Here is a 27,210-nt window from a genome sequence, read left to right on the forward strand (position 1 = left end):
CCTCTGACTTAACTGGACTTGCTATTTGCATCATTTTTTTAACCCTTCTCTCCCCACCTGTGCATAAAGGTGCAGATAATCTTTAGTTCTTCAGATCTTCCTGTCTGTCTTCACAAAGTGGCTACCTAGTAAGTTTTATTGATATACAGTGGGTAAGCAAGAAAAAAATACCACACCATAAAAATTTCAATTTTTACTACTTTTATTTCTTAGTGTTAGATATGGTGAAGTCCAAGTCTCTCTTCAAAGAATCAGTATGTCAGTATGTTCAGCTCTCTTATTCTTTAATTCTTCATTTTAAAGCTTAATTTCCTTGTAGTTTCAGTAAGCAACCTTTTCCACCAGTTCCAATCAGTAGTTCACATCTGTTTTTCTGGTCCCCTGCTCTGTCCTGACTTATCCTGGTCACCTGCTTTGACTCCTGGTTACCTGCTCTGACCTGACTCCTGGTTACCTTCTCTGACCATCCTTTCCGTCAAACTACCCACTCTGCCACTCCCACTCATACCCCTGGCTCCCTTTAAAATAGTAAGTCAGTATTAGACTAGACTGTGTGGTCTAACCGTAGCCAATAGGGGAATGACACAGTAGTAGGTACGACCTCTGACAGGAATAAGTACCCCTTTTCCTCCCTTGTCCAGGTGTGTGCTCGCCATTGTTCTATTTGTGAACTGCGCCCTTCTATAGAAGTAAATTGCCTTGCTAAGGAAATTTGTATTTTAGTGCCACTTCTTTTTTTTTTTTTGAGACGGAGTTTCGCTCTTGTTACCCAGGCTGGAGTGCAATGGCGCGATCTCGGCTCACCGCAACCTCCGCCTCCTGGGTTCAAGCAATTCTCCTGCCTCAGCCTCCTGAGTAGCTGGGATTACAGGCACGTGCCACCATGCCCAGCTAATTTTTTGTATCTTTAGTAGAGACGGGGTTTCACCATGTTGACCAGGATGGTCTCAATCTCTCGACCTTGTGATCCACCCGCCTCGGCCTCCCAAAGTGCTGGGATTACAGGCTTGAGCCACCGTGCCCGGCTGAGTGCCACTTCTTTTGTGGCACTGAAAATTTATATATAACATTAGTTTACAGTAAAAACATAGATTCTCCTGCTCCTCTAAAAATATTTAAATATTTTATAATGTAAATAATTTATTAAATGTTTTAATAAAAACATTTAATTTTTTTAATGTTTTTAACAATTTTTAAAACATTAAATTTTAATGTTTTAAATCTTTAAAACAAAATATTTTTTAAAATTTAGTTTTTATTAAATTAAAACATTAAATATATATTTAATGTTTAAATAATTAAAGGTTTGTGCCTAGATATGTTAGCTACACTGGAGATAAATAACCTAAAAGATGGGAAAAAAGCTATTGCCTGAACTTTTCAGAACTGTGTTACTTTTAGCATACATATGCACCATGAGGTGTGTTACCATTCTTCATGATTCCGAAATATTATAAGTACACCAAACTGTGCATATTTACTTAGGTTGCTAATTTCATAGTTATCCTGTTTCTGCACTGGGCGATAAGTGGTGGGAACAAGGCACTAGTGGCATCTTTAGTTTAGAGTTGCAGGAGAAAAACATTGATTTGGAGCTAACCCATCTGGATAGCCTCAGTAAGTGGCTAATTTTCTCATCTAAAAATTGAGAAAAGTGACACTGCATTCCAGATCTGTGATAAGGATTCTCAAAAGTACAGGTAAAGTACCTTCTACATAGCAGGTGCTCAACATACAGGAGCTATCATGGTTCCCTTTTATAAATGCTGTTAACAAATACTTAAATGATAGCTTTGCATAATCCATACTCACCGAGTTGGTAAAGGGAAGAAAACACTGAATGTCTAATATGGACTTTGCTTTTCTGTAAGTATCAGCAAAAATCAAAGCTGTCATGTAAAATCATTCATTTCTTTTGTGCTTAAAAAATACTTCACTGGAGATAAGCAGGGAGAACAGACATTATACTGGACCATAAGCAAGTATGTATTACTATAATATACTCTGGTTTCCAAGCTCTATATTACTCATAGCAGAAAGGCACACAAAGAAATCTATGAATGGGGGAGCTGCATTTCTTTATGACCTTATTTGAAAGATAAACTCCTTGGGGAAATACAATTTATTCAGATTATCAAGACCCTGCTGTGCAAATCTACAGTCTGGGAGCACACTATAGAGATCAAAAAATATTTACTTTATTCTGTTGGGTATAAAAGCTTTTAATGAATGCATAATTAAGACAAAAAAGTGTATACAGCTTTAGAAATTCCACTGCTGAGCCAAGCCATTAATAGCCAAGGCACCATACCCAGTAGTGATTCCACCTGTTTCCTATTTTGATTACAACCTAGTTATAAATCAAGGTATTATGTGACTACCTAACCTGGTACTCCAGGAATAGAAGCAGCAACATAAAGGGGGCTGGTGTGGATGTGCGGTGAGGGTCTGGCCTTTGGAACAGGTTGAAACAAACCAATAAATAAACAAAATTCAAGCCTTTTAATAGCCTTGGGATCAGTTATATAGGAAAAAAGTTATCATGTTTATCGTGCATGTGAAGGGCTCTGTGAATTTTCTCAATACTGTCTTAGAGTTGATAGGATAAAATCTAATTGTTATAGAAGAAAAAAATGAGCAATTCATTGACAATGAAGGCCAGATAACTTGTAATATAATAAAAATAACCAAGCTCAGATATTTTTATATCTATAAACCTATAGACAGATATAGATACATTTTGTATGGAAATATGTATGGACAACTGTATGTAACTATATATTCATATATTGATATGAATATGTAGGTGATACAATTTGATTAAATGAAAACAAAGTATTAGTAGCAATTCAAAAAATACAAGGAAAACTCCAGCATGCTCTAATTTTTGGAGTCTTGCAAAATGTATGTGATACAATTTGATTAAATGAAAACAAAGTATTAGCAGCAATTCAAAAAATACAAGGAAAACTCCAGCATGCTCTAATTTTTGGAGTCTTGCAAGGCCTATTTAAATATATGTATGCTGTATAGCACAGGAATTCTACAATTAGGTTACTAGTACGTTTTCATAATCAATTGTATGCATAATACCCAAGGCTCATGAATAATTTCATATTGTTCCTTGAGAAATTTTCTAGTCAGCTAGAAATCTAGTAGGGAGGAAATGAAACATAGCCATCAACAATAACTAATAATTGTGGCCCCAGTCACTATGTGCTGCAAAATGCTGTTTCAAAGTTCACTAAACCTGACTCAGCACATTAGGAGATTGCCAATGAATATGGAATATATAGGGGAAATTTATATATCTATTTCTTTTAATTGAAAATAGTTTATCTGAGCAACTATGGTTTTAAAACTAAAATTTCAAAACTATACTTTTTGAACCAGGATAGGCAAAATCAGTTTTAAAATGTTTAAAAGAATAGCATAGAATTATGATATATTTCCTTACTTGCTCTAATACACAAAGATTGCTGAAAATTAGCCCAGTACTCCAGATTTAAAATCATCCCTCAGTATGTCAATCATAATTTAATAAAGTAGTTTTTTTTTTAAAATTCCTCACTTACCTACAGACTGTCTTAATCATTATTACAAATAAGAGTGAGAGCCGAAAGGTTTTTCTTTTTGTTTCAGATTTGCATTATTTTGGCTTTTTATATTTTGGATGCTATGAAGCATATATAGCATCAATATTTTTAGGTTACTAGGAGCAATTCAAATTTATCTAAATGTGATAAATATATTTTCAAAATCTGAATATTAGTGATTTTATAGTCAGGTACTTGATAAAAAGCAGTGTGGCAACAGCATCTAAAGCAAGGATTCTCAAACTGTGCTCCCTGGTTCAGACATCAGCATCTCCTCAAAACTTGTTAGAATACAGGTTCTCAGGTCCTCCCCAGACCTCCTGAATCAGAAACTCTAGAGTGGCCCAAGCAGTCTGTTTTAGTCATCCATTCAGATGATTTTCTGCATAATCAAGTTTGGGAATCATTACTCTGGAGTATACATTTCAGTGAAGAAAGGACTGACTCTATCCTGCAAAAATGTATCCTTGCAGCAAACAAACTGTATGACCTGAGCCCTTCAACCATGCCTCTGAAGTAGGCAAACATCATACTGAATGTGTGGGACTGAGGCCAGGGTATCTGGAGCCAAGTCCATGACACAGACAAGCAGCCATTTCCTAGGGCAGGTGTCCCCAAACTGTGGCCCCCTGAGGCCATTTATCCGGCCCTCCACCGCACTTCAGGAAGGAGCACCTCTTTCACTGGTGGTCAGTGAGAGGAGCACAGTATGTGGCAGCCCTCCAACAGTCTGAGGGCCGTCTTATTGTCTCTGCACATCAGGGGGCAAGTGCTATAGGCCCTAGGACAGGCGTCCCCAAACTTTTTAGTTTAGCCAGCGCCGCGGGAGCCGCTGGCTAACGGAGGGCCGGGCGAGGGGGCCGGCCAGCAGCATGACTGTCCAGCAAGCCGGGCTTTGGGCCTCGGAGGAAGAGGCCTTTTAGGCCCAGAGTCTGCTTGACCTTAACGCTGATGTGACTGACAGCCACATGCACAAAGATGGAGGCCTCTTCCATCCTCTCTAGGTACACGTGCAGGTAACTTTTTAGTTTGGGGACGCCTGTCCTAGGGCCTATAGCACGTGCCCCCTGATGTGCAGCAGGAAAAATGTTGGTAGCATGCGCTAAAAGATATCTGCGGATAGACGGTGAGAAAGAGGTGGAGACTTCTCCACCCCTTTCTACTCCTTTCCTTCCTCTGGAAGGAAAGCCAGAGGAAAGAGACAGAGGGAAGTGAGACACATGGATAGCAATCTCCCAGTAAGGAATAATCCAGAACTTTTTCTTTTAAATAAATACACAGTTTTTCTGTCCCCTAGTCAGAAAGCATAGGATATCATGCAACTTCATAATCAAAATTTCTATCATGGGGAGGTCTTACGGTCTATGTGAAAGGAATTCAATCAGACAATATGTATTTCTAAGTACCATGCACTAGAGTTAGAGATGAAAGACTTTTCCAATTGTTTCTTGGATTCTGTGTGCCAGGATAGAGAAAGATGTTTTAATTATAGAAAGGGCAGGGAAAACAATAAGACAAAATTTTCTGTCTACAAAGTGTCAACGGCATGTAATGTGTTGCTTCTGTCAAATCATTATTTTATTATTTATTAAAGTACAATTTCAGTATGATGTTTTCAAATTTCAGAGGCAGAGATAAAGCGATCATTCATTTAATTATTTGTGACTTCTAAAAAACAATATATGCATTTCAGCAAAATCAAAGAGAAGTGACTAAGAGAAAGAGTATCTTTTACAGAATGGTGATTACTCCCCAGAAATTTCAGGAACAGATTGTCCAATAGGTTGTCAATTTGAAGTAAGTAGCAAAGTTGGTGACATTTCCAGAAATGAGGGAAGACAGAGGTGAGGGTTTGGTAGGAGGAGAACTGTGGAATTAATAGAGGAATTCACAAGTGAAGCATCACATTATATCGGCTCCCGTTTTTAGAGCACTCACTGATGTAGGATACTGTATTGTAAGATACATTGCATGTACCATCTCATTGATCTTCAACATCTCTAAGAGGTAGCCTGTATACAGGATACCGTATCTATATTTCACAGCTGAGGAGTCAGGGGGCAAAGAGGTTAAGTAACTTGTCTGACATCACACAATTTTGGGACATAAACTTATGTCATGAAGAGACAGATAAGTAAATTGACACAAACAATATGGTGTGATCCACCTCGCAGAAGATTGCCCATAATTAAAGAAGAGGGGAAAAATATAATTCCAACGGGGTGGATGGACCAGGCAACTCTAGAAGAGGAGACAATGTGAGCCAAGTACTTGAAGGTTAAATAGGAATTCAGAACGTGAGAAAGTGAGAGAAAAATAATCCACGGAAAAGGAGACTTCGTATGAAGAAGTTTAGATACAGGGAAATGCACAAAGTTCACAATGACTGTGGAACAGGCATTGCACAAGGGTAGTAAATTGTTTAAAAAAAAAAAAGCTAAAGAGATAGCATATTTCGTAATAAAGACAGGCCTTGTGTGCCAATTTAAAAGGAGTGAACCTCATGCTGAAGAATGTGTGAACCACATTCATCATAATGAATAACTTTAAGCAAGAATATAACATGATCAGGTTACGATTTAAAAAAAATCAATCAGAATTTTTCATGGATTTAAAAAATACTTTTCAAAATCTATCAAACGGAATTTTGGAGGGGGTACTGGAGTGAGGCAAGAGGGAAGGCAGGTTCATCAGCTAGCAAGAAGTGTCTTTAGTCCAGAAAATAAGTAATATGGATCTGAATGAAGACAGCAGTAGAGAAGAGAGAGACAATAAGAGAGATTTAACAAGTTAAAGGAGTAGAGCTGAAAGGTTTCTGTGCCAGTGTATGTGGGGCTCAGAGAGATGGGTGCTTCTACTGGCTTGGATTCACACTCAGAAAGGTCATGTGCCTGAGAAATATCCAAGCGAAAGTGTAGACTAGGCAGCTGGCTTGGAGCTAAGACAAGCTGTTTATGGGGTAGAGTAAGAATAGGGTACATTTTAGAGACAAGAAAGAGAAAGGACATAGTTCTGCCATCAAAAGATGGAAAGCTAGCTTGGATTTTAGGGAAAGAAATTGTTTTGTGGGCCAGACAAATAGATTGTACAGTATTGATTAGCATTAGACTACAGGCAGGGAGCCCAGCTGAGATACTGTACAGCAGTCCAGAAAAAAACAGTCCCGACCTAAATGATGTCAATGACAGTAAGGAGAAAGAGAAGGCAGCACATTTTAGAATGATTTAAATGGCTAAACCAACACTATTTGGTGGAATTCATGAGGTCTTGGCAGAGTATAAGATTATGCCAAGGTTTAGGTGACTAAAAAGATAATGGTACCTTAACAAAGCCAGGGAGGAGGAGCAGGTGTGAGTTTTGCAAAAAGGTGAATTTGGGAGGTGTGTGGGAAATCAAGTGAAATGCCAGCTGGATATACAGGGCTGGAGCTCCGGAGAGGTGGCTGGAGTCAATAACCCCTCCACACATGCATGAAAAAGAACAATAGTGAGCAGAAGGGAAGGGCGTCCACACAGAGCTCCCTGAGGCACAGTCATGGAGCTAATGGAAGAAGACTTGTAAAAGAACTGAAAAGGAGTAGGAGGAGCATAGGAGAGTGCCCCAAGAAAGAGAGGTGCGAGAAAGAATGCAGCTCCTAGTGTCTAAATGCTGTAGAGGAGTCACATTAGGATACCACAAAGGCCTCCTGCATCAGACAATAAGGAGGCTTTGGTGACCTTTGTTGGAAGAAATTTTGAGGAGTAATGGAGGCAGAAGACTGAGTTGAATGGGCTGAAGAATGAACAGGATGTAAGGAGTGCATACACTGGGTACAGGTGTGTAGTGAGGTCAAGGAGCAGCTGCAGTAATGAGAGATGAAGAGCGTCTCCTTCCTTACTGATCCTATTTATAAGCTGAAAGCAAAGTGCCAGTAAAGTAGGAGAAATCAAAACCACAGGAAACACAGGGCGTAACTGATGGAATAAGGAACAGAAAGGTGGTTTAACTTCAGGGAAGAGGAGAGACATTTCACCGTGACTAGAAATATTTACAAACGGGTGGGTGGGAGAAGAAATTTCTCAAATGAAACATAGATCTTCTCTTACACACCCCTCACCAATTTCCAAGTATTAATAATGGAATTCATTGAGATTTATGTTTGTTTGTTTTGATTACTGATTCTGAACTCTAGCATGAATAAAATAATGGAAACACTTTATTTTTAAGAAGGAAAATGCATGCTGAAAGTGATTTTAAAATCACCCAGCTGATAACGGTTAGCTTAGATTTGAATGACTAATATTATCAGTGAATTCTTTCAAGAGATATTCTTTCAAAAGAATCTTTCTCCTCTTTAAAACCTCACAAACAAAGAGATACAGGCAACCCTACATTATCCACATAACAGAGTAAAATGCTGAAATGACTTCCCTGGCCAGCCAGTGTGCCTCTGGGCTGTTGCTTCCTGACATCCTTTAGTGTGGGCTTAGGGAATAAAAGCCAACATAACAGCATATAAAAAAAATTAATTGGGACCCTAAAATGGCTACTGCAGATCTTATGATGCATTTCAGAGCCAAATATGAATGTTATTTGGCAAATATGATATTCTGAATTACCCATGCCAGATAGCAAATACTCTTGATTAGAACCAATAATTACTAGTTGGCTATGATTTAATAGGTCTGATACATTTCCACCCCTTTTGATCATTTTCACTGATTAAAAATAATCCAAAAGATTAAACCACTTGTAATATGTTTTCCAAATTTTGTACTTTAACTTTCTCCAACACAAGAGTCTCAGCTCTAGCTCTAGTGAACTATGGAACAGCACTCAGTGCATTTGATTATGGTTATATTAAATATATATGTTAGTACCATCATTTGTCTTCTCTAATGTGGAAAAAAATGGTTCAGTGTTGGAGAAAAATGAACACGAGTTACAACTTCTCTGAAATCCTGAGGATAACTTATTGTCTTCAGAAAACCCACTATATATTACGTATTTAGGTGATACTCTTAATTTAATAATTAAAATTATAATACAATGTTTAGAAGAAATAACCTCCTATAAGTCATTGTAAGATTACTTAATTAAAAATGATAATCTATTATAATACTGTAAAATATGTATCAGTGTCAAATTTAATCCCTAAAGAAAGTATTTAACAAAAAAAAAAATGTATTCAGTTGGCAAAACGAATGAAAGGCTGGTAGTATATTTTTCCTACTATAATATAAAATTTCAGTATTTAAAAAGCAGAGAAAAATTACAGAATGAAGACACCTTTTTGTGCCTTCATAATGAACTCCCACGATGCAAAGGGAGGGAGGGGATAAGGCATAAAATCAGTAAAAGGTGTGATCCCTCTGCTCCAAAGCCCCACAGTGTACCTGGAGGTGGCGAGACATTTTCCAACCACATTAAACCATGTGCAGAATGATGTGAAAACAGCACTCAGGTACCTTCAGCCCTGGTGTAGGTATTTTAAGAATCTAGTGCTTCTCAGAATTCAAAGTGGAAAAATAGTTTTCACCATTGGTACAAAAAAAGGGAAAAAGTCCCCCAGAATTCTCCTTAACTTCCTCATGAGAGAAAAGCATTTTTAAAACCTTTGTACCTTAACTGAAGAGAGAAAATAACTAATTCTCACTGTAGACCACTTAGTGTAAAATTTAATGAAGACAAGGGATGCTGAGTAAACATCAGTCACAGAGAAGGAGATTTAGGGCAGGACTCCTCCCTCCTGTTCCCTTTATGTTCCTCCTTGGCTTCCGAGTGATGAATAGTAAGAATTTGGACTCTGCTTTACTAGCTGATCTACATGTGCACACTGTAAACAGAACAACGCCTTCAATCTGGGGAAATGATCTTTCATGCTGTAATAAAAAGAAAAAAAAAAAATGCAACAGACCCCCCCCCCACCCCATTTCCCTTACAATGATAAAATGCTCTACCTATAGCCCTTGCATTCCAGCCTCTCACATTCCAGCAGCACGCCTCCTCTTGCAGGTCACGTCTTTCACATAAAAGTGCTAAACTAATGCCGCTTAATGACAAATTAATGTCCATGAATAAAAAATACACCTCTAATAGCATAGAGTAATTTGCCATTACAATATCATCATTGGACATGCCCCTGGTTTAATACGATGTATTTAATTCATAACCTAATGAGTGATATATAAAAAGAGGGAGATGAACCCTGCAATTACATTTATGTGAGTCTGTCACCTTATTTGTAAAACCTTAAAGTCATTTACATTCAAATTAGAACAAATGAGTGATTTCACAAAGTGAGCTGATAAATGACCACAGCAGCCCAAGACAAAACTGTATTTCCTGTGAACACATTAAGAGTTTCCTATTATATGTTAAAAATTACAATGTATATTGCCCAGTGTGGTGTGAATAATGACTTTTTTACTGATTAGGTCAGAAGACTAATATGTAGAAAAATAAATAATTTTTCTTTTCATTTTTTCTGATTTTTGCTTTAAATTAACTACTGAATTCTGGTGGATTCACACTGCCACCTGCTGTCTAGCAATAGGTATCAGACCTATAGTCCTATCAAAAAGGGAGTTGTGTATTCAGTACTTTGGTGGTTTTATTTGGAAAGTCTACATGATGGTTCTTTTTTTTTTCAATACATTTAGATTGCGTGTTATGATAAAGATAATGATACTTGGTGATCATAAAGACTGCTTGTTAATAAAACAATAGAATATATTTGGAAAAGGTGATGCAAAATGTATAAACTTTTTTTTTGGAATGCTAACTACAAAAAAAGAGACACCATCAAAGCTTCTGATGCATCACTTGCAGGAAATGTAACAGAAAGTTCAGTTGCCAGTGTTTCTTATGTTATGGCATTGTGAATCAGCAGAGGCAAAGGACTGTGTGTGTGTGTGTGTGTGTGTGTGTGTGTGTGTGTCTGTGTCTGTGTGTGAAGTTTTCCCCACTCCTACCCTTTGGTAAAATCTAAAGGAGACTGAGAGGATCTGCCTGCCACTGAGGATCTCCACCAATGAGTCTTCTCCCCTAATGGCAAATCCCAATATGAAAAATCTGCCTTAAGGTCCAGAAAAAGCAGGCTAGAAAAAGCACTATGTCTGGAGATGAGGCTAGGGAGGAACAGGCCTGGACTTGAAGATGAGGCTAAAGACTTCTGTTGGTGAAATAATCCACCTGCATGATGATCAGGGTAGCTAAGGAAAGTTTTCAAGCCAGATCAGCGTCCTAGTTCTGAATTTAAGTTTCTTCATCTGTAAAAAGAAAACAATGCCCACCTGTATGAAGGGGTGACTTAGCAGTGAAAATGGGAGTCCCTGAAAACACTCAGCATGAATAGACCCTCAATATATGTGGTTCCCTTTCCTGGGAAAGCTAGTGATGCTCTGGGAACCACGGTGTACCACAGACTGAGGCTAGAAACAAGCACACTGCTCATAGGGGACTATATCCTATAAGCAAGAATAATGGGAGCCTAAAGAAAGGCAAAAACACTCCACACCCCATCAATTAGTGTCAAGTTCATTGCCCAGCTTTCCTTATTCCCATAAACATGCTTTGAGAACCCATGAGAAGGCCAATTAGGGGGCTAATTCAATAGCTCACTGACACAGAGGAGCACTGCTCCTGCAATTTAGGGTTCCTGCTCTCAGCAGCCTGCCAGAGGAAATGCAAGAGAAAGGAGCCCACATAGTGCCAGGTGTCCCTTTCCTTTTCAGGAGGGCAGCAGCACCATTTACATGTTCAGAGGAACTGCAGGCTGGTGAGGCTCAGGGAGCTTTCATCAAGGGTTCTCCTCAGACATACTGTGTAATGAGCCCTGGAGGTCAATGGGATATTTGAGCAGGCCTTCCCTTCACTCCTCTGGCAGAGAAACCAAAGAAAGAATGACATTTTAAGAACAACAAAACATTACAAGATATCTTAGTGAAGAGAGCGGTTTCAAAAACTCCTAGTTGACAAAGTACCACACAAAGATGGAGAATGTATCAGCATTGATTGATAGGGCACGATTTCTGGGTACATTTTAAACACTGGCAATTTTTCACATTAACAAAATGTTATTTTTATATATTCAATGAAATAGTCCCATATTAAATTAAAAATCAGTTGAACAAAATTACCAAAAAATAGCAAATAGATATAGCTATGAGACTATAGCAAAATATAAAAGTAGATTAAATTGACCCTGCCTTTGGTTTTTATAATCCTAAGGAAGAAGCAGGATATATATTTTTTAAAGGCTGAAATAAGGGTATATGATTTAGTATTCATATAGTCAAAGTTTCCATCTACAAGTTTGACATTTTGCAATAATCACAGATAAAAAGAAAAAGTAAACTTACATGACAAAATGAAAACATTTGTGAAAAGACAGTGAAAGTTTCAACCACTATTCAAGAAGCCTGAATAACTGCCCACAAAATATATCTGTGGGCATGCTATATTTTTACCTCAGCAAAATAATGAAATGTAGAAGTTAAATTCCAAAGTATATAAGTCACTTAGTATCTCAAATCACCTATCTGACGGGATGGGGAAAATACCCATGACTGTTTACTGTTCATCTGGGGTTCTCACTTACAGAAAATTACAGGCTTAGGTATGCCCACACCCCCCTGCATGCACACACCGTTTATAATGCGCATCATGATAACTAACACCAACCAAACTGTGTCAACATGCATCCCTGATTACTATCTGCCACAGGGAAAGTGAATCAGGTGATGATGCATGAAGCCCAAGTTGTAATATTTGATGTAGAAATGTCAAATAAAAGTAATCTCGATTTCACAAGTCAAACACATACTTTTGAAGTCTTATAACCTTTCTACATGATTGCCATTTACTACAAGCAGAAAGGGATTAAAAATAGCTTTCTCATACCACCTAACAATATTGAGGGGAAAGAAAGGAAAATAAAGTAAAAAAGTGTTAACCATTTACTGTCAGATTAAATGTGCTGAGATAATCATAAGAATCCCATCTATTGTATTTGAATTTTCCTCGGGTGAACATGGCTGACCTTCCTCACACTGTCTCCCTGGGAAGTGATGGTTCCTATTTTTCAGGGTTGCTGGGAAGATTAAATAAGATGCTAGATGAGCATGAGCTTTGTAAACTACCTAAGAGGTAACAGAAGTCAATGATGAAAGTATATATTTAAAATTAGAGAAAATGATTTAAAAGGAAAATAAAGTAATTGGGCAGGAAAACAAAACTCATCTGCTCACTAATATCATGTCATATGCACAAAGACAGTGGAATTAAATTGTGTGAATGTATTGTTTCTTCAAATTAATTTTTAATGGTATAATAAATGCAAGTGAAGGTGACACCAGTGGGGGAAACGGGAGGATCCTAAAGTTGGAAATTAGTTAGTAATGCTCTGCAAAGTCCAAGAGACTCATCGCCATGCTGTCTGCCTGAGATGCCCCTTAGACTCCTACCTAACAAGGAGTTTTCATCCAAGAAAGAAATGGTCTTTGGCATCAGAAAATCCTACCAACCATATTACCTCAGGCAAGTTGGATACAGCTTGAGTCTCTGATTTTTTAAATCTATAAAAATCTGCAAAGTTATTGTGAGGACTGAATGTGAAACAATGGTGAATACATAGTCAGTGCTTGGTGTTCCGAAGTTTTATCTCCCTCCTTCTCATGGAGCCTTTCCTGACCAGCAAATCAGGGGAAGAATGTGCACATCACTCATCCCTTCTCCAGCATTTACTGCCTGGGAAGGTCACATGGTAATTAATTACATAAGACTTTGTGGTTTACTAGATACTGTTACTGAAATCTTCAATAACTATTGGTCTTTTCTTACATCTGTGATTATTTCCATAACCAGACAATATTGCTTTGGACTATGACTCCTTTCAGTGTCACCTCCCCAGTCCCCTACAGAGAACCCTGCGTGTGGTCACTGAGTTAACTGGCTGCTCAAGGGTCTTGGGGACCTAAGGTGGGCAGGAGAGTGGAGGAAAACTCCCACTTCCGTAACTGGATGCAAGAGCTGCAGCTGCCCTCCTAGGAGCCTCTTAGTTTGTGTCCTGGAGAAACTCTACTGCCACAGCCCACACTCCACCCCCACTTTACCTGTCATTCAGCTCCAGTTGGTGAGGGACAGCTTATGACTGTGGGGAAAGGAATGTGAAGGGTGTATGAGCAGGATGCAAGCTCACGTACCTGGATGAGATAGTGGGAGCATAAATTGAGAAGCTCCAACAGCTGTAGGTGACTGCCTGCTGCTAGCACATCCTGGATCACACCTGGCTCCAGTAGAATCTGTTTTTTTTTTTAACAAAAAGAAAACGATCAGTTACACTTAAAAATTAATATAATACTGCTTCATATGTAGATATACCATAGTATACTTAAATTGCTGCTTTACATACTGTATTTCAATTAACACTGTTCCTTTTCACGGAAGTCAGTTCTTCTCTTCCTGTTCTGGTTAATGAGCTGTGGCCCTTACTCTAACAGCTAATTTTCTCTTTACGGCATGTCCTGATAATCATTTTGGTGTGTGAAGCTCTGCACTTAACTACTTATTTTTTATAGGAGGTTATAAATATTGTCAAGAACAACATAACCCTCTTAAAATTCAGTTTGTGATATAATCTTATAAAATACCAAAGGATTGAGTTTTAGTTTTTGAAAGTATATTTCCGAATTTGGCTCTTTAGTATACCACAGAAGCAGGTATTTTAGGGTAAGGGGCATATGTTTCTCCTTGCCATATGAGACCAGAGGTGGATATTACTCCATTTTACTTCTAAGTCCTACAACAGTTAACTTCATCCATAAACTTCCATTTTCCTCTTTCTCTGTCCCAGATTCTCTTATTCTTTCTATTTAAAATAAAAGATGTTCAACTAACAATTTCAGAATACAAAGGCATCACATAGAGGTAAGACCTTCCAAGTATCCTGGTGATATCAACACTTCACTTTATTTAGTTAAGTCCAATTATTTACCTGCTGCTGCTAACTCTTGAGCAGCTGATCAGGGCTGGAAAAAGGCACATGATCATGTTGACAAAATTTGCATGCATTAGTGCCAGGTGCAAGGAGGCCTGTAGTGATGCCCTGACCCTCCATTTTAAATCATTTCCCCAGCCCAGTGTTTCCGGAAGTCTGGTCTCTGGACCAGCAGCATTGGCATCACCTAGGAACTTACGAAACTGCAAACTCTTGGGTGCCTCCAAGACCTCCTGAATCAGAAAGTTTCAGGGTGAGGGAACTAGTCTTTTAATAAGTGTCCTGAGTGGCTCTGATGCACAGGAGGCATGAGCAACACTCACTGGTCAATTCACCCTTCCACTCTACTACTTCACCACACTCCTTTCTCAAGCCTCCAACTCCTCCTCCTGTCTCCAGATTTTCACTTCATGGTACCACCAAATCTACCAACCCATCTGCCTGCATCTGTATCAGTACCTTTTGCTCTTCCCAACAACCCACTTGTGTGCTTGATCCCAACCCCTTCTGCCTGCAATCGTCCCTTTTGTTCCCGCATCACTATAGGTTCTCTTTCTACTGGACGGTAGGCTAAAACCTCAGGGTTATGCTTGACTATTGTTTTCCGTAGGCCTTATACCCAATCCATACGCCAGTCCTATTGGCTTTATCTTAAATAGCTTCAGAATCCAATCACTGCTCGTGACTTCCATCATCACAGCTTTAGTCCAATCTACTCCTCTTCCTACACTTAGCTGTAATCGACTCCTAACTAGCTGCACTGCTTTCTCCTTTGTTCCCTCACACTATCTGAATATCAACCAAACCGGTTCTTTAAAAACACAAATGAAATCATTTTATGAAATCACTTTTTATTCAGAACTTTCTGATGACTTTCCTTCTCATTAAAAATAAAATCCAAAAGGTCTTGACTATAACCTAAAAAGTTCTTGAATATGCTGAGCACCTTGGTGTTTACAACCAGTTGTTTGCTCTGCCTGGGTCACTCCCTCATATCCTTCAGATACCGCCTTACCTGAGATGCCTCCCCTGACCATCCTGTGTACAATAGTAACCCACCCCTGAACAGCCACTATTCCCTAGCTCCTAACTTTTATTCTTCACCATAGTGCTTGCCACCTCACATTATACATCTTTTTGCCTATTTACTTATTTTTCTCTGCTCACTATAAGTTTCAGGAGCTAAGTTTGTATCCCCAGCACTTAGAACAATGTCCAGCATACATAGCTCTTGCTCACTATTCATGAAGTTCGTTAATAAAAATACTGATGAATTAATTGATCTCTACACATATTTTTAAGTTAGAATCAATTTTAACTAATTTTATTAAGCAATATAGTATTAAAAAGAAAGAAAAAAAGGACTCTCTTTTTCTAAACTAGCAAGTAAAGAAGTGAAGATGTTAAGCAAATGTGGCAAAGCTACCAACACTCATCTTGTTCTGAAAAATCTTTATAGCTCCTTTTCCATCTAGTCAGAAAGAGAAACCCGGATTTCTACAGCTCCTCAAGGAAGGCGGCTTTGACTGACATTCAGGAAATTAGTGCAGCTCCCATAAGAGGAGCACGGATGTCATACAGTCCTGCAGAAGAGGCATGGCCTAAGGAGGAGAACGGGGAATAGAGGGATTAGAAAGGTTGGTTTTAGCCTTTAAATCCTGTCAGTTGCACTCATTTCACACAACTGGTATTCGTGATAACCTCCAAGGCTCACTAATAGCATACACAAAGACAGAGATCATAGAGAGACAAGATGAATATTCCATAGCATGTGTTACACGTCCAGCAGGCTGACTTCCAGAAGCCTGCCCATGAAAAACCTATTCAGGGATTGTTTTTGTCCTTTATTTTTTGTTTTGCAGTTTTTTTCCTTCCACTCATTGTAAGTTTTTCTAAAATATGCCTTAGCACAGAAAATCTCTAAGTGCTTTTAAAGGGTTGGATAAAGAAACCCCACCAGGACAGCTGTTCTCACTTATGGAAACAGAACCAGTGTTTGCAAACCTCACTGTACTCGAGGCTTTTAATTCAGCTTTGTTGCTCTTTGGCGACCGGCTGTTCTAATATATTTTTCTAGGGAATTTATGTTTGGCCAGTAATAAAAACAAAGGTCCAACCTCCTCATGATTTACAGTGTGGTGAATTTATCTGGCATCTGCCTCGAAGGACTAGCCAAAAGAACAACCTCAGAAAAAAAGGGATCTCAAACACACAGGTTTATGGAGGACAGTTAAGACAGCTGCATTTAACTTCTGCCAAGCGTTGTATTTAGGTATTTCAGAAACATACCCAACATGTCGTCTGACACTCAAACCAGGACAGATAGGGAGAAGGGTCACTCAAGGACCACCTGCAGGAAGGAAGGGATGTTCCCTGAGATGTGGAGCACACAGGGTGGGAATAGAAGCTAATGTGCTTATGTGAGTGGCCTGGCACATCCAGTCACTCATCCATCTGGAGTGTGACTTGAAAATGCTAGATGCATAAAGCCAAGTGGTCTGCACAGGGGATGATAACGTGGGCCACCTCACTCAGTGCCCACACCTCACTGAGGGGGTCTGGGAAGGTGGAGCTGGGATTGAGCAGTGGGAGCGGGGACAGCCCAGAGTCCCCAGGGTGTCCCTGCCCCTCCTTCTTCAGCTTATCCTCATCGGGTGTCCATAACATCTCAGCTAGGAGCATAAACAGTGGACAAGACCAAATGTCTTAAAAACAAGAGATCAAGAAAATGCTAGATGCATAAAGCCAAGTGGTCCAGAATGCAGTGGGGGGTAGGGGGAGGGGAACCCTAAAATAAGCCAAACTAGGCTGGGCATTGCCTCTACCCTCAATGGTGCTCACCTGCTTGGGTGGAGCTCATCTGTAGAGCTGGGGCTTCTCCAGATTTGCAAACAGGTTTTGATGCAACCAGGGGCAAGCTTAGGTGGGGCATGAATGTCTCTTGTTCACAGGCCCATCTGTAAAGAGGATTCTTTCTCTGCCTGACCTCCAGGTGGAAGAACACAAGGGGCTGTTCTCGAATGAGGGAGCTGGACAGTGCTAGAGGGGAGATCACCTCTAGCCTCACCTCACCAAATAATGAGATGATCACATCTTATTACTTGGGTCTGGCTCAGGAGCCTCTCCTGTCCCTTGTAGCAGGCAAGGTCATATCAATGAGGAGAGGGCCACAGCTGATCCCTATTCCCAATGCTGAAACTCTACACTCATTTGGGTGGGATAAGAACCGACCAATGGCTGTACTTAGGGTGACAGAGAATGGTGTGACAAAGTAATAGTGTAAAAGGGCAAGAGAAGGGTATGGGTACCTGGTAAGAGAAATTATGTCCGAATTTAGTCATGAGGTGGCCCAATCACTCTCCTGGTAGGAGGCACTCTTGAATACTCTGCCAATATGTTCTCTGGTTACCAATCCAAGCAGGGTTGGTAGTAGACAGGTAAATTTGCATAATCCCCAACAAAGGCCTTTTAAATTGCATAAGACTGGGACTCCTGGTCCTCAGGAAGAATATGGGGCCAGAAACTGGTGAAGGAGGAAGGGAATGGGACCTGAAGTGAGATTCTGCACAGGGGATGATAACGTGGGCCACCTCAGTCAGTGCCCACACCTCACTGGGGGGGGGGGGGTTGGGAGGGTGGAGCTGGGATTGAGCAGTGGGAGCCAGGACAGCCCAGAGTCCCCAGGGTGTCCCTGCCCCTCCTTCTTCAGCTTATCCTCCTCATCAGGTGTCCATTCTCTCAATTCTGTCTTCTTTTTCTCTTTATTTTCCCTTCCCTTTTACCTTGCCTCTTGGATTGGTGGCTGGTAGGGACTGCCTTTAACAGCCATAGTAAGTCTCAGTGTGACCTTTTTTTCCTACCTGTGAACAAGTAAGTCGGCACCTTCAGAAAAATTTGTATCTTCAGGTCTTCAAAGCTATCTTCTTCATTTCTTGCATAAGAAGATTTAAAAATTACTCGCTTCTTGGTTTATGTGCTTAAGGATTTGAGCATGCTAAAGTCAGATAACTAAAGTCTTTAATAAACACGTACAATGTGCACACATGAACACGCTTTTGCAAGCAAAGTAAGCACATGTACAACTGAAGATTAGAGTGGTCTAATATTATTTATGAGAATAAATGAATATATTTCCTCCTTTATACTTTGTTTCTTTGGGGTTTTTTTTTCCTGTATAGTATTACAGAATGGCAAATTATCAGAATCTTGAACTTATAATCATCAAATGAACTGGATACAACAGCATAAGTAGCTTTTAAATGATCATATATTCAAAACATAAAATATTTTGCATAAAGTTCCTTATGACAGAATTCTTACAGATGGAACATGAAACATAAGATCTAGCTAGCTATGAGAAATTGCCACCAATCTAGTTTTAGTTCCACAACCACTGCACTAAGGACTTTTTATCCACAAGGTGGCACCCATTTAAAGGAAAATAATTTTCTAAATTGAATCATACACTGCACATCTATATCTGACACCTGAAGTTTATTTTTAAGAAAGGAAAACATAGTTCAAGTAAGGACAATAAAACACATGAATTCCACTTTCTAAATGTTGTGATCATATTGGGAAATGTTCATAAATATGTCTGGTGAAATGCTCCATCTGAAACATACTGGCTAGAATTCAGTAGTTCTCCATAAATCAGAGAGTTCAAACTTTTGAGGGATGTATTTGTAAATCCTCACCATGTAGCTAGTCTCTACACTCAGTCAATACCTTGCTCTCCATTTTCAACGTCTTCCTCATTTCTTCAATCTCTGTATGTCAAAATCTACTAATTCTTCAAGCTGCAATTCTAAACCTGCCCCCTATACAAAGCTTGGCAAGATCTTCTCCCATCTCAATCTCAAGCTGGAATTAATCTCCTGGATCTCCACAGATGTCTGGTGAACTAAGCCCACACGTTCCAGGTCATGCTGTTCTCATTTCAAATCCTGGCTCCTACGCTTGCTGACAGAATGAACTTGGGAGAACAGCTCCACTCCAGGTGCCTCAGTATCCTTACCTGTACAATGAAAGTCATGATTTCTACCTCAAAAACTGGTTTTATGAACCAAGAAAATGCTTGTATATCATTACAATTGTGTGTGCCTATATGTAACAAAATGGCTTACACATATATGAGGCTTATTTTTCCAATAACATTTGGATTAGGCAGCTTAGAGTGGCAACTAACCAGCCTCCTTTTATTTTCCTGCTTGGCAAATCCTAAGCTGTGGTTTCATGGTCTCAAATTGGCTGCCATACATCCAGACATTGCATGTATAGTCAAAGCAGAAAGAAAAGAGAGGGCAAAGAACAAAAAACTTTTGTCAGCTGAGTCTGGCAATGTTTGTCAGAAAAATAATAATTTCCTACAAACACTTATCAAAGACTCCCATTTACATCTCATTGGCTGGGTTGTTACACATAGCTATAAAAGAGCCTAGGAAATTAAATTTTTATGACTAGATGCACCATTGTCCCAAATCAAATTAGAGTTCTATATAAAGAGAAAAGAGGAAATAAATATTGGGTAGGCAATCAGGGCATTTGGCCATGGGACTTAGCACATATCTCTATGAGAAAAACTACAAAACTCTGGTGAGAGAAATCAAAGAAAAACTAAATAAATGGAAAGATGGTTCATGTTTGTGGATAAAAAGACTCTATATGAATTTGTAGATTCAATGTAATCTCATTCAAAATCCTACAAAGGTATTTTTTGTGTATTAACAAACAGATTCTAAAGCCTATATGAAGAAGCAAAAGACTCAGAATAGCTCATCCAATATTGAAGGACAAATTTGGAGGACTTGAAGACTTACTAAAAAAACTACCATTATATCAAGACACTGTGACATTGGCAAAAGAAGAGAGAAACAGATCAATGGAACAGAAAAGAGAGCTCAGAAACAAACTCATATAAATATGGTCAATGAAGGAGCATAGATAATATTACAGATAATATAACAATAATGGATGAAAGTCTTTTCAAGAATGGGGTTGGATCAATTGGACACTCACATACAAAGAAATCAATCTAGACACAGCTCTCAAACCCTTCACAAAAATAAACTCAAAATGGATTGCAGACTTAGATGTAAAATGCAAAACTAGAAAACTTCTATGAGGTAACACGGAGGAAGATCTAGATAACTTTGGGTATGGCAAAGACTTTTTATATACAACACCAAAAACATGGTCCATGAAAGACATAATTGATAACTTGGACTTTATTAAAATTAAAAGCTTCTGCACCATAAAATACACTATTAGGAGATTGAGAAGACAAGCCATTGGCTGGGAGAAAATATTTGCAAAAGATACATTTGATAAAGGAGTGTCATCCAAAATATCCCAAACTCTTAACACTCAACAATAAAAAATGAACAATATGATATTTTAAATGGCAGACAAAAGACCTGAGCAGACACCTCACCAAGGAAGATAGGTGGCAAATTAGCATATAAAAAGATGCTCATATAGAAAAACTGCATTTTTTGGTACATATATTGTTAGATTTATACTCATTTAATTTTGGAGGTACTAACTTCTAAGAATACTAACTTTCTAAAACAGTCCTCAAAATCCCAAAAATGAGTAATATGTTGTGATACATGAAAATTATATGAAATTCAAATTTTAGTATAAATAGAGTTTTATTAGAACATAGGTATGCTTATTCATTTACATATTTATCTCTGGCAGTTTTCATGCTACAACAGCTAAGTTGAGTAGTTGCAAAATAAACCTGGTTTATTTTTTAAAACAGAGACAGGATCTCACTATGTTGCCCAGGCTGGTCTCAGGCTCCTGGGTTCAAGCGATCCTCCTGCCTTGGCCTCTCAAAGTGCTGAAACTATGGGCATGAGCCATTGCACCTGGTCATAACAGAAACTTTATATGGCCTGAATTATTTCTATCTGGCCCCTCACAAAAAAGTTTGCTGATCCTTGATCTAGACTATTGGTAGGGGCTGGGAGTCAATAGCATAAGATAATGGCAGGTTATTTGTCCATACCAAATAACTTGGGTCTGAAGGACATCACCAAGGAAGCTAGTTGAATTAAACAGAAGGGTTCTGAAGCAGGAAGGATTTGAAGCTTGCAGAGAGGGGAGAAGCAAGCAAAGCTACCTGGGAAGGAGTGATGGGAAGGCTGGTGGTGGCACAGAATAAGAGACCGCAATGAGCAGTGTCTCAAAGGCCAAGAGAAAATAGGCAGGCTTGCTAGGTTGCATGAAGCTGTGATGTCACAGTATTTAATCAGATTTGGCAATATTTGTGAGTGTCAACAACAGTTTTAGTGGAATGATGAAGATGAAAGCCTCCAGACTTGGAGTGGAAAAGTGAGTGATAAATGAGTGAAAATGAGGAAAAGTAACTTCATGTAACACTTTTCATGAGCTCTGCTATGTGAGAAGAAGCAGAGAAAGAAATAGCTCAAAGGGAATACAGAAATATAAAAGGGATTTTTTTTTTTGAGACAGAGTCTCACTCTGTCGCCCAGCTGGGGTGCAGTGGCACAATCTCTGCTCACTCCAACCTCTGCCTCCCAGGTTCAAGTGATTCTCCCGCCTCAACCTCCTGAGTAGCTGGGAGTACAGGCATGCATCACCATGCCCGGGCTATTTTTTGAATTTTTAGTAGAGACAGAGTTTCACCATGTTGGCCAAACTGGTTTTGAACACCTGGCCTCAAGTGATCCATCCATGTCGGCCTCCCAAAGTGCTGGGATTACAGGTGTAAGCCACTGCGCCTGGCAATAAAGGGATTTTGAGCAATAGAGAGTGTTTCTATGCTGTGGAAATGACGCAATAGAGGAGAAACAACTGATGACAGAAGAAACAGCAACAGGATGACAGGAGTGATACTGGGCAGAGTAGGAGAGAGTGGATCCAGACCCTACATGGGGAGATTAGTCTCTGACACTTCAGGGATAGCCCTCCCACTGTAAAAGAGGGGAATACCCAGAATAAGTTCAAAAACAGGGAGGGTTGAGAATTTAATGGTAAGAAGAGAAGATCTTCCTGTCTGCTTGTTTTCTCAATGGACAGTGACTTTTCCTTTTGATGTGTATATTGGAGGTACATTAGTGAGGGGAACATCTTTAAAAAGAGAGGGAGTGAGAAACTCATCAAGAAGAGGAAAAAAGCAACTTTACTAGGGAAACAGATTAACACTGCCTGGCATTGAGTATCTGTCTGAGATTTGGAGTCATGGATTTGAAGTGAAAACAGTGACTTTCTCCAGTGACAATCAGCAGAATTGATTCTTACAGTTGGATTCAATCAATAATTCTCCAAAGATGCCACAGGCTGGATCAAGTTTTATTCCCTCTTATATCTGTGGCTTTATTTTTTGGGATGTGCCAACTTGTTCCTACTTTGACAGATACATGATACATAGAGATGAATAGCTATCATTAGTTTTTAAGGTGCTATATCTATCTATTCAATTACCATACAATAAATGGCTATCTTTTTGTTTCCTGCAAAGTATAATGCAAATTACTCTCTTATTTTTTAGGCAGTACTCGAGAAAGTACTACAACTCAATTATCCTTTCTCCTATCTGAATTAGCGTAACTTTTGAAGCGTCAAACATACACAGGTATTTTTCTATGCTACACATGCAAATAATTCAGATTCCCTGCTAATCCATTTCTTAAAAATGCAATGGTGTGTTGATCTGGCATTTCCAATCACAGTTTGACCTACTGTGAGAAAGCATTAATATGCATTTTCTCATCAATGCATCCCTAACACCTAGTAAGTCCTTAGCACATAGTAGGTGCTCATTAAGTATTTGCTGAATTAATAAATCTCAATTTGAGAATAAAACATAAATGGATGGTTTTTATGCAATACACAAAAATAAAATATTCACAAATTAACAGTATATCTAATATTTGAATGTTCTCATCATTATTTTACTCAAATGGAATACATAATTCCAATATAAATCTTCTTAAAAGTACTGTTTAGCAAATTAGCTATCCTGATATTACAATGACCACATATTTTTGCTATCAAGTTGTTTTCTTTTTAAAAAACTTACAGTTAGAATTGTAAAACTCCCATATACTGCTGCTTCATACAAATACTGAATGCTTCCAGCAGAGGGCTCAAGAATTCTATTTTAAGGAAAAAAATTCCTTATTAAGAATCTTTAAGGAAAAGTGAAAGAAAAGACTACAATAAAGTATTTTGTAGGCTATGCATATACTGTGTAGTCTATGTATATACTGTGTAGTCTATGTATGGTATATGTATAGACTACAAAACATCTATGTATGAATGCATAGTATATAAATAAAAAATGCATAGTATATAAATAAAATGCATAGTATTAGTTATAATATATAATATAAATTTATATTATGTATGCAAATGCATAGTATATAAATAAAATGCATAGTATATAAATTTAAAAACAAACATACTAATACCTTATCTAATTCCTGAAAAGAAGTTGAAGTAAATTATAATCACAAAATCTTTACAAAAGCACATAGACATATGGGCATCCAAAGAAAATGAGCATTCAAGAAATCAGAAAGATAACATATATAAGTGAGAATTTGGGTGAAAATATGTTTTACTTTTATTCTTAATAATTTGATAAAATTTGGGGTCTATTTTTTCATTTTCAAAGATAAAAAAGTAATTTCTTTTTATAGAATTTGCAGTACCCTTATTTTTGGTGCTGAAACAAGGACAGAAAATATTTAGGAAATGTGTGGAAGGATTTATTTACGGAGTAAGCTGGGAATCCGGGGGCACTTTATTTTCATAGGCAGAACTAATGGGCTGTAGCACCACTCTATTTATGCCTGCAACTAACACTCAGATGCCTCTGGTATTCCAAAAACATTCAGAAAGAGGTATCAAATCTTTTTATTCAGTCTATATACTTACTATCTTATCGGTCTCATTTCAAAAAGGATCTGAGGAGTCACTACAAGCATTTAAATATTAAGAATAAAAATAACTCAAGGCTGGACGCTGTGGCTCATGCCTGTAATCCCAGCAGTTTGGGAGACCAAGGCAGGTGAATCACGAGGTCAATAGATCGAGATCATCCTTGCCAACATGGTGAAATTCCATCTCTACTAAAAATACAAAAATTAGCTGGGTGTGGCAACATGCACCTCTGGTCCCAACTACTCAGGAGGCTGAGGCAGGAGAATTGCTTGAACCTGGGAGGTGAAGGTTGCAGTAAGCTGAGATTGCACCACTGCACTCCAGTCTGGCAACAGAACAAGACTCCACCTCAAAAACAAAACAACTCAAAGCAAGAGAAAAGAACAAAGTAATATGAGGTCAGGAGATGGTGGGTGGGTAGGGGTGTGTGTGTGAGTGTGTGTGTGTGTGTGTGTGTGTGTGTGTGTGTGTATCCATCCTCATAACTATTATAAGTGGGCCACAAATATGGCTCTATGCTTCCTAGCATCAAAAGTGAAAAAGAAATATAACCTAATGCAAGATTAAAAGGTGAAAATACTAAGGAGAATTCTAGCTTCTCAGACCCTGAGATGTAATGAAAATTTCCCTGTAGACATTAAGAGGGTTATTAAATGATTTGCTTGATGATACTTCTAATAGTAACTATCAAAAGTATATTTTTTAGAACACTGCATAAAAAGTGAGTTAATAAAGAGATTATTTAAGACCCAGACATTTAGTTTTTGGGTTTGATCTAGGTATAAAATTTAAGATATTTGAGAAGTCCTTCTCAATGAAGTCAATACTACCTTCTCAGGAAAATGTGAAAATTTGCATGGACATTTCTGGTCATCTCAGGTGGGCAGGTAATACTGGCCTTTATTGGGCAGTGGCTGGGAGGCTAGACGCAAGGCAATACACAGGGCAGTCACCACCACAAGGATTGACCTACAGCCTACATGTTGGAATGCCCTGCTGGGTGTGCACAGAAGTGAAAATCTTGTTTATACAGATTGAAGCCCCGGACCTAACTCTGTTTTACATATAAACATATTCTTTGCTGTTCGTTGTCAAAATACACTGGCTTTTCCAGGAATGCTACCACCATAAAAACCAAAAGAAGACTGTTACTTTGTTTTGTTTAGAATTTTATAATACCAAGAGTTGTCCATTATTTTGGAAAATCATGACACATGCCATCCGGGATGTGCCCTTGTGGTATCTGAGTTGCCAATAGAACATTCATTCAGCAGTCTGTGTCTGCATCTACATCTGCTGCCCTGATCACAGTGATTCTCCCTACAGGTGCAGACAGGTGATTATTCCATTATGTCTTTTGGAAGGGTTGTACCCCAGCATGTACATACCGAAATATAAAGGATTTTAAACACAAACTTTCTTTCTTTTATTTGTTCTTTTATAAATGATTAGGGAATTCTATTGATGCTTAGAGCAATTTGTTTAAGTAGGTTATATCGTCCTGAAATTTCATTTTAGGATAGTAAAGTTGATCTTTTTATATGAAGGACTGAGAGCTGAGGTTGAGAACCACCAAGCCAGATTAATAGACTGCATATCTTCTGAGAATCCTTTGATACAACTGTTCTTTTTTTTCTGAATAAGAGAAAAAGTTCATGTACTTAAAAATCCATCAATAGGCTGATATCTTCTTACGATATTTAAGGAACGAAGTAAGTCTCCCCACTACATAAACGGTTAATCTCCCTCCACTAAGATGATTTGAGGGAGCACCTAAAGGAAGGATCAAAGTTTCTTTAGGAAATGATTATGAATGCAGTCAACACTCAGAAATTCCCAAGATCAAGACGAAACCAAGTTGTAATTACTTCAGTGCTGTTTACCCACCGTGGCAAATGAAAAATCTCAGACGAACACCACGAATTATAAAATGTGTAACAATGGAACTTTCTGTTGAAACATTCAAAATAAACAAGTGCACCGAAGTGCAAAACCACTGAGTTAACTGGAGGGTTGATCTACTGTTTGGAATTACTGGATACTCACCATTTTTACTTTGGAGAAATGTCAGAGAAAGATTGTTTATTGACCCACCTATGACAATAAAACCATTATCAAGAATAAAAAGGAAATATTTCTTTTTCTATTCCCAATACTGGCAGTGGGGTAGGGTGGGAGGTACTGAGACTTGGAGACTGGAGGAAAGAACAACAAATCCAGCTCATTTGAATGGATTTTGACACAATGAAGATGGGGTTAAACCACAGAAGAGGCCACACTCATCCTTGTCATCTAAAAATATCTAAGATATCTGGAGACCCTCACAGTGTTACCAGTGTGCATGATCTGTACATATGACCTCAGGCACCTTAGCCCACAGTGGGTTCCTCAGCACAGAACTGGTGCCAGAAAAGATTATAAATGCTGCAAGAATATTGTTCAAACACATGTGGGTTTTGTTTTCTTTCTTTCTTTTTTTTTTACTCCCCGAGATGGAGTTTCACTCTTGTTGCCCTGACTAGAGTGAAGTGGCCTGATCTTGGATCACTGCAGCCTCCATCTCCTGGGTTCAAGTGATTCTCCTACCTCAACCTCCCATGTAGCTGGGATTACGGTGTCCACCATCATACCTGGCTAATTTTTGTATTTTTAGCAGAGACAAGGTTTCATCATGTTGGCCAGGCTGGTCTCAAAATCCTGACCTCAGGTGATCTGCCC

General features: G+C 38.6%; 1 protein-coding gene across 4 annotated transcripts in view; it reads right to left on the reverse strand.

Annotated features, from left to right (window-relative positions):
- Window positions 1–27,210, reverse strand: part of KLHL32 (kelch like family member 32) — a 217,667-nt gene that overhangs the window by 67,029 nt on the left and 123,428 nt on the right. For all 4 annotated transcript variants that reach the window (XM_003922918.4, XM_074397683.1, XM_039467803.2 and 1 more), the window contains one exon: window positions 13,781–13,879. In XM_003922918.4, coding sequence (XP_003922967.1) covers window positions 13,781–13,879 — 99 coding nt within the window. The remainder of the gene's footprint in view (window positions 1–13,780; window positions 13,880–27,210) is intronic.

The sequence above is a fragment of the Saimiri boliviensis genome, chromosome 4 (assembly GCF_048565385.1).
Source record: "Saimiri boliviensis isolate mSaiBol1 chromosome 4, mSaiBol1.pri, whole genome shotgun sequence".
Classification (NCBI taxonomy): Eukaryota; Metazoa; Chordata; class Mammalia; order Primates; family Cebidae; genus Saimiri; species Saimiri boliviensis.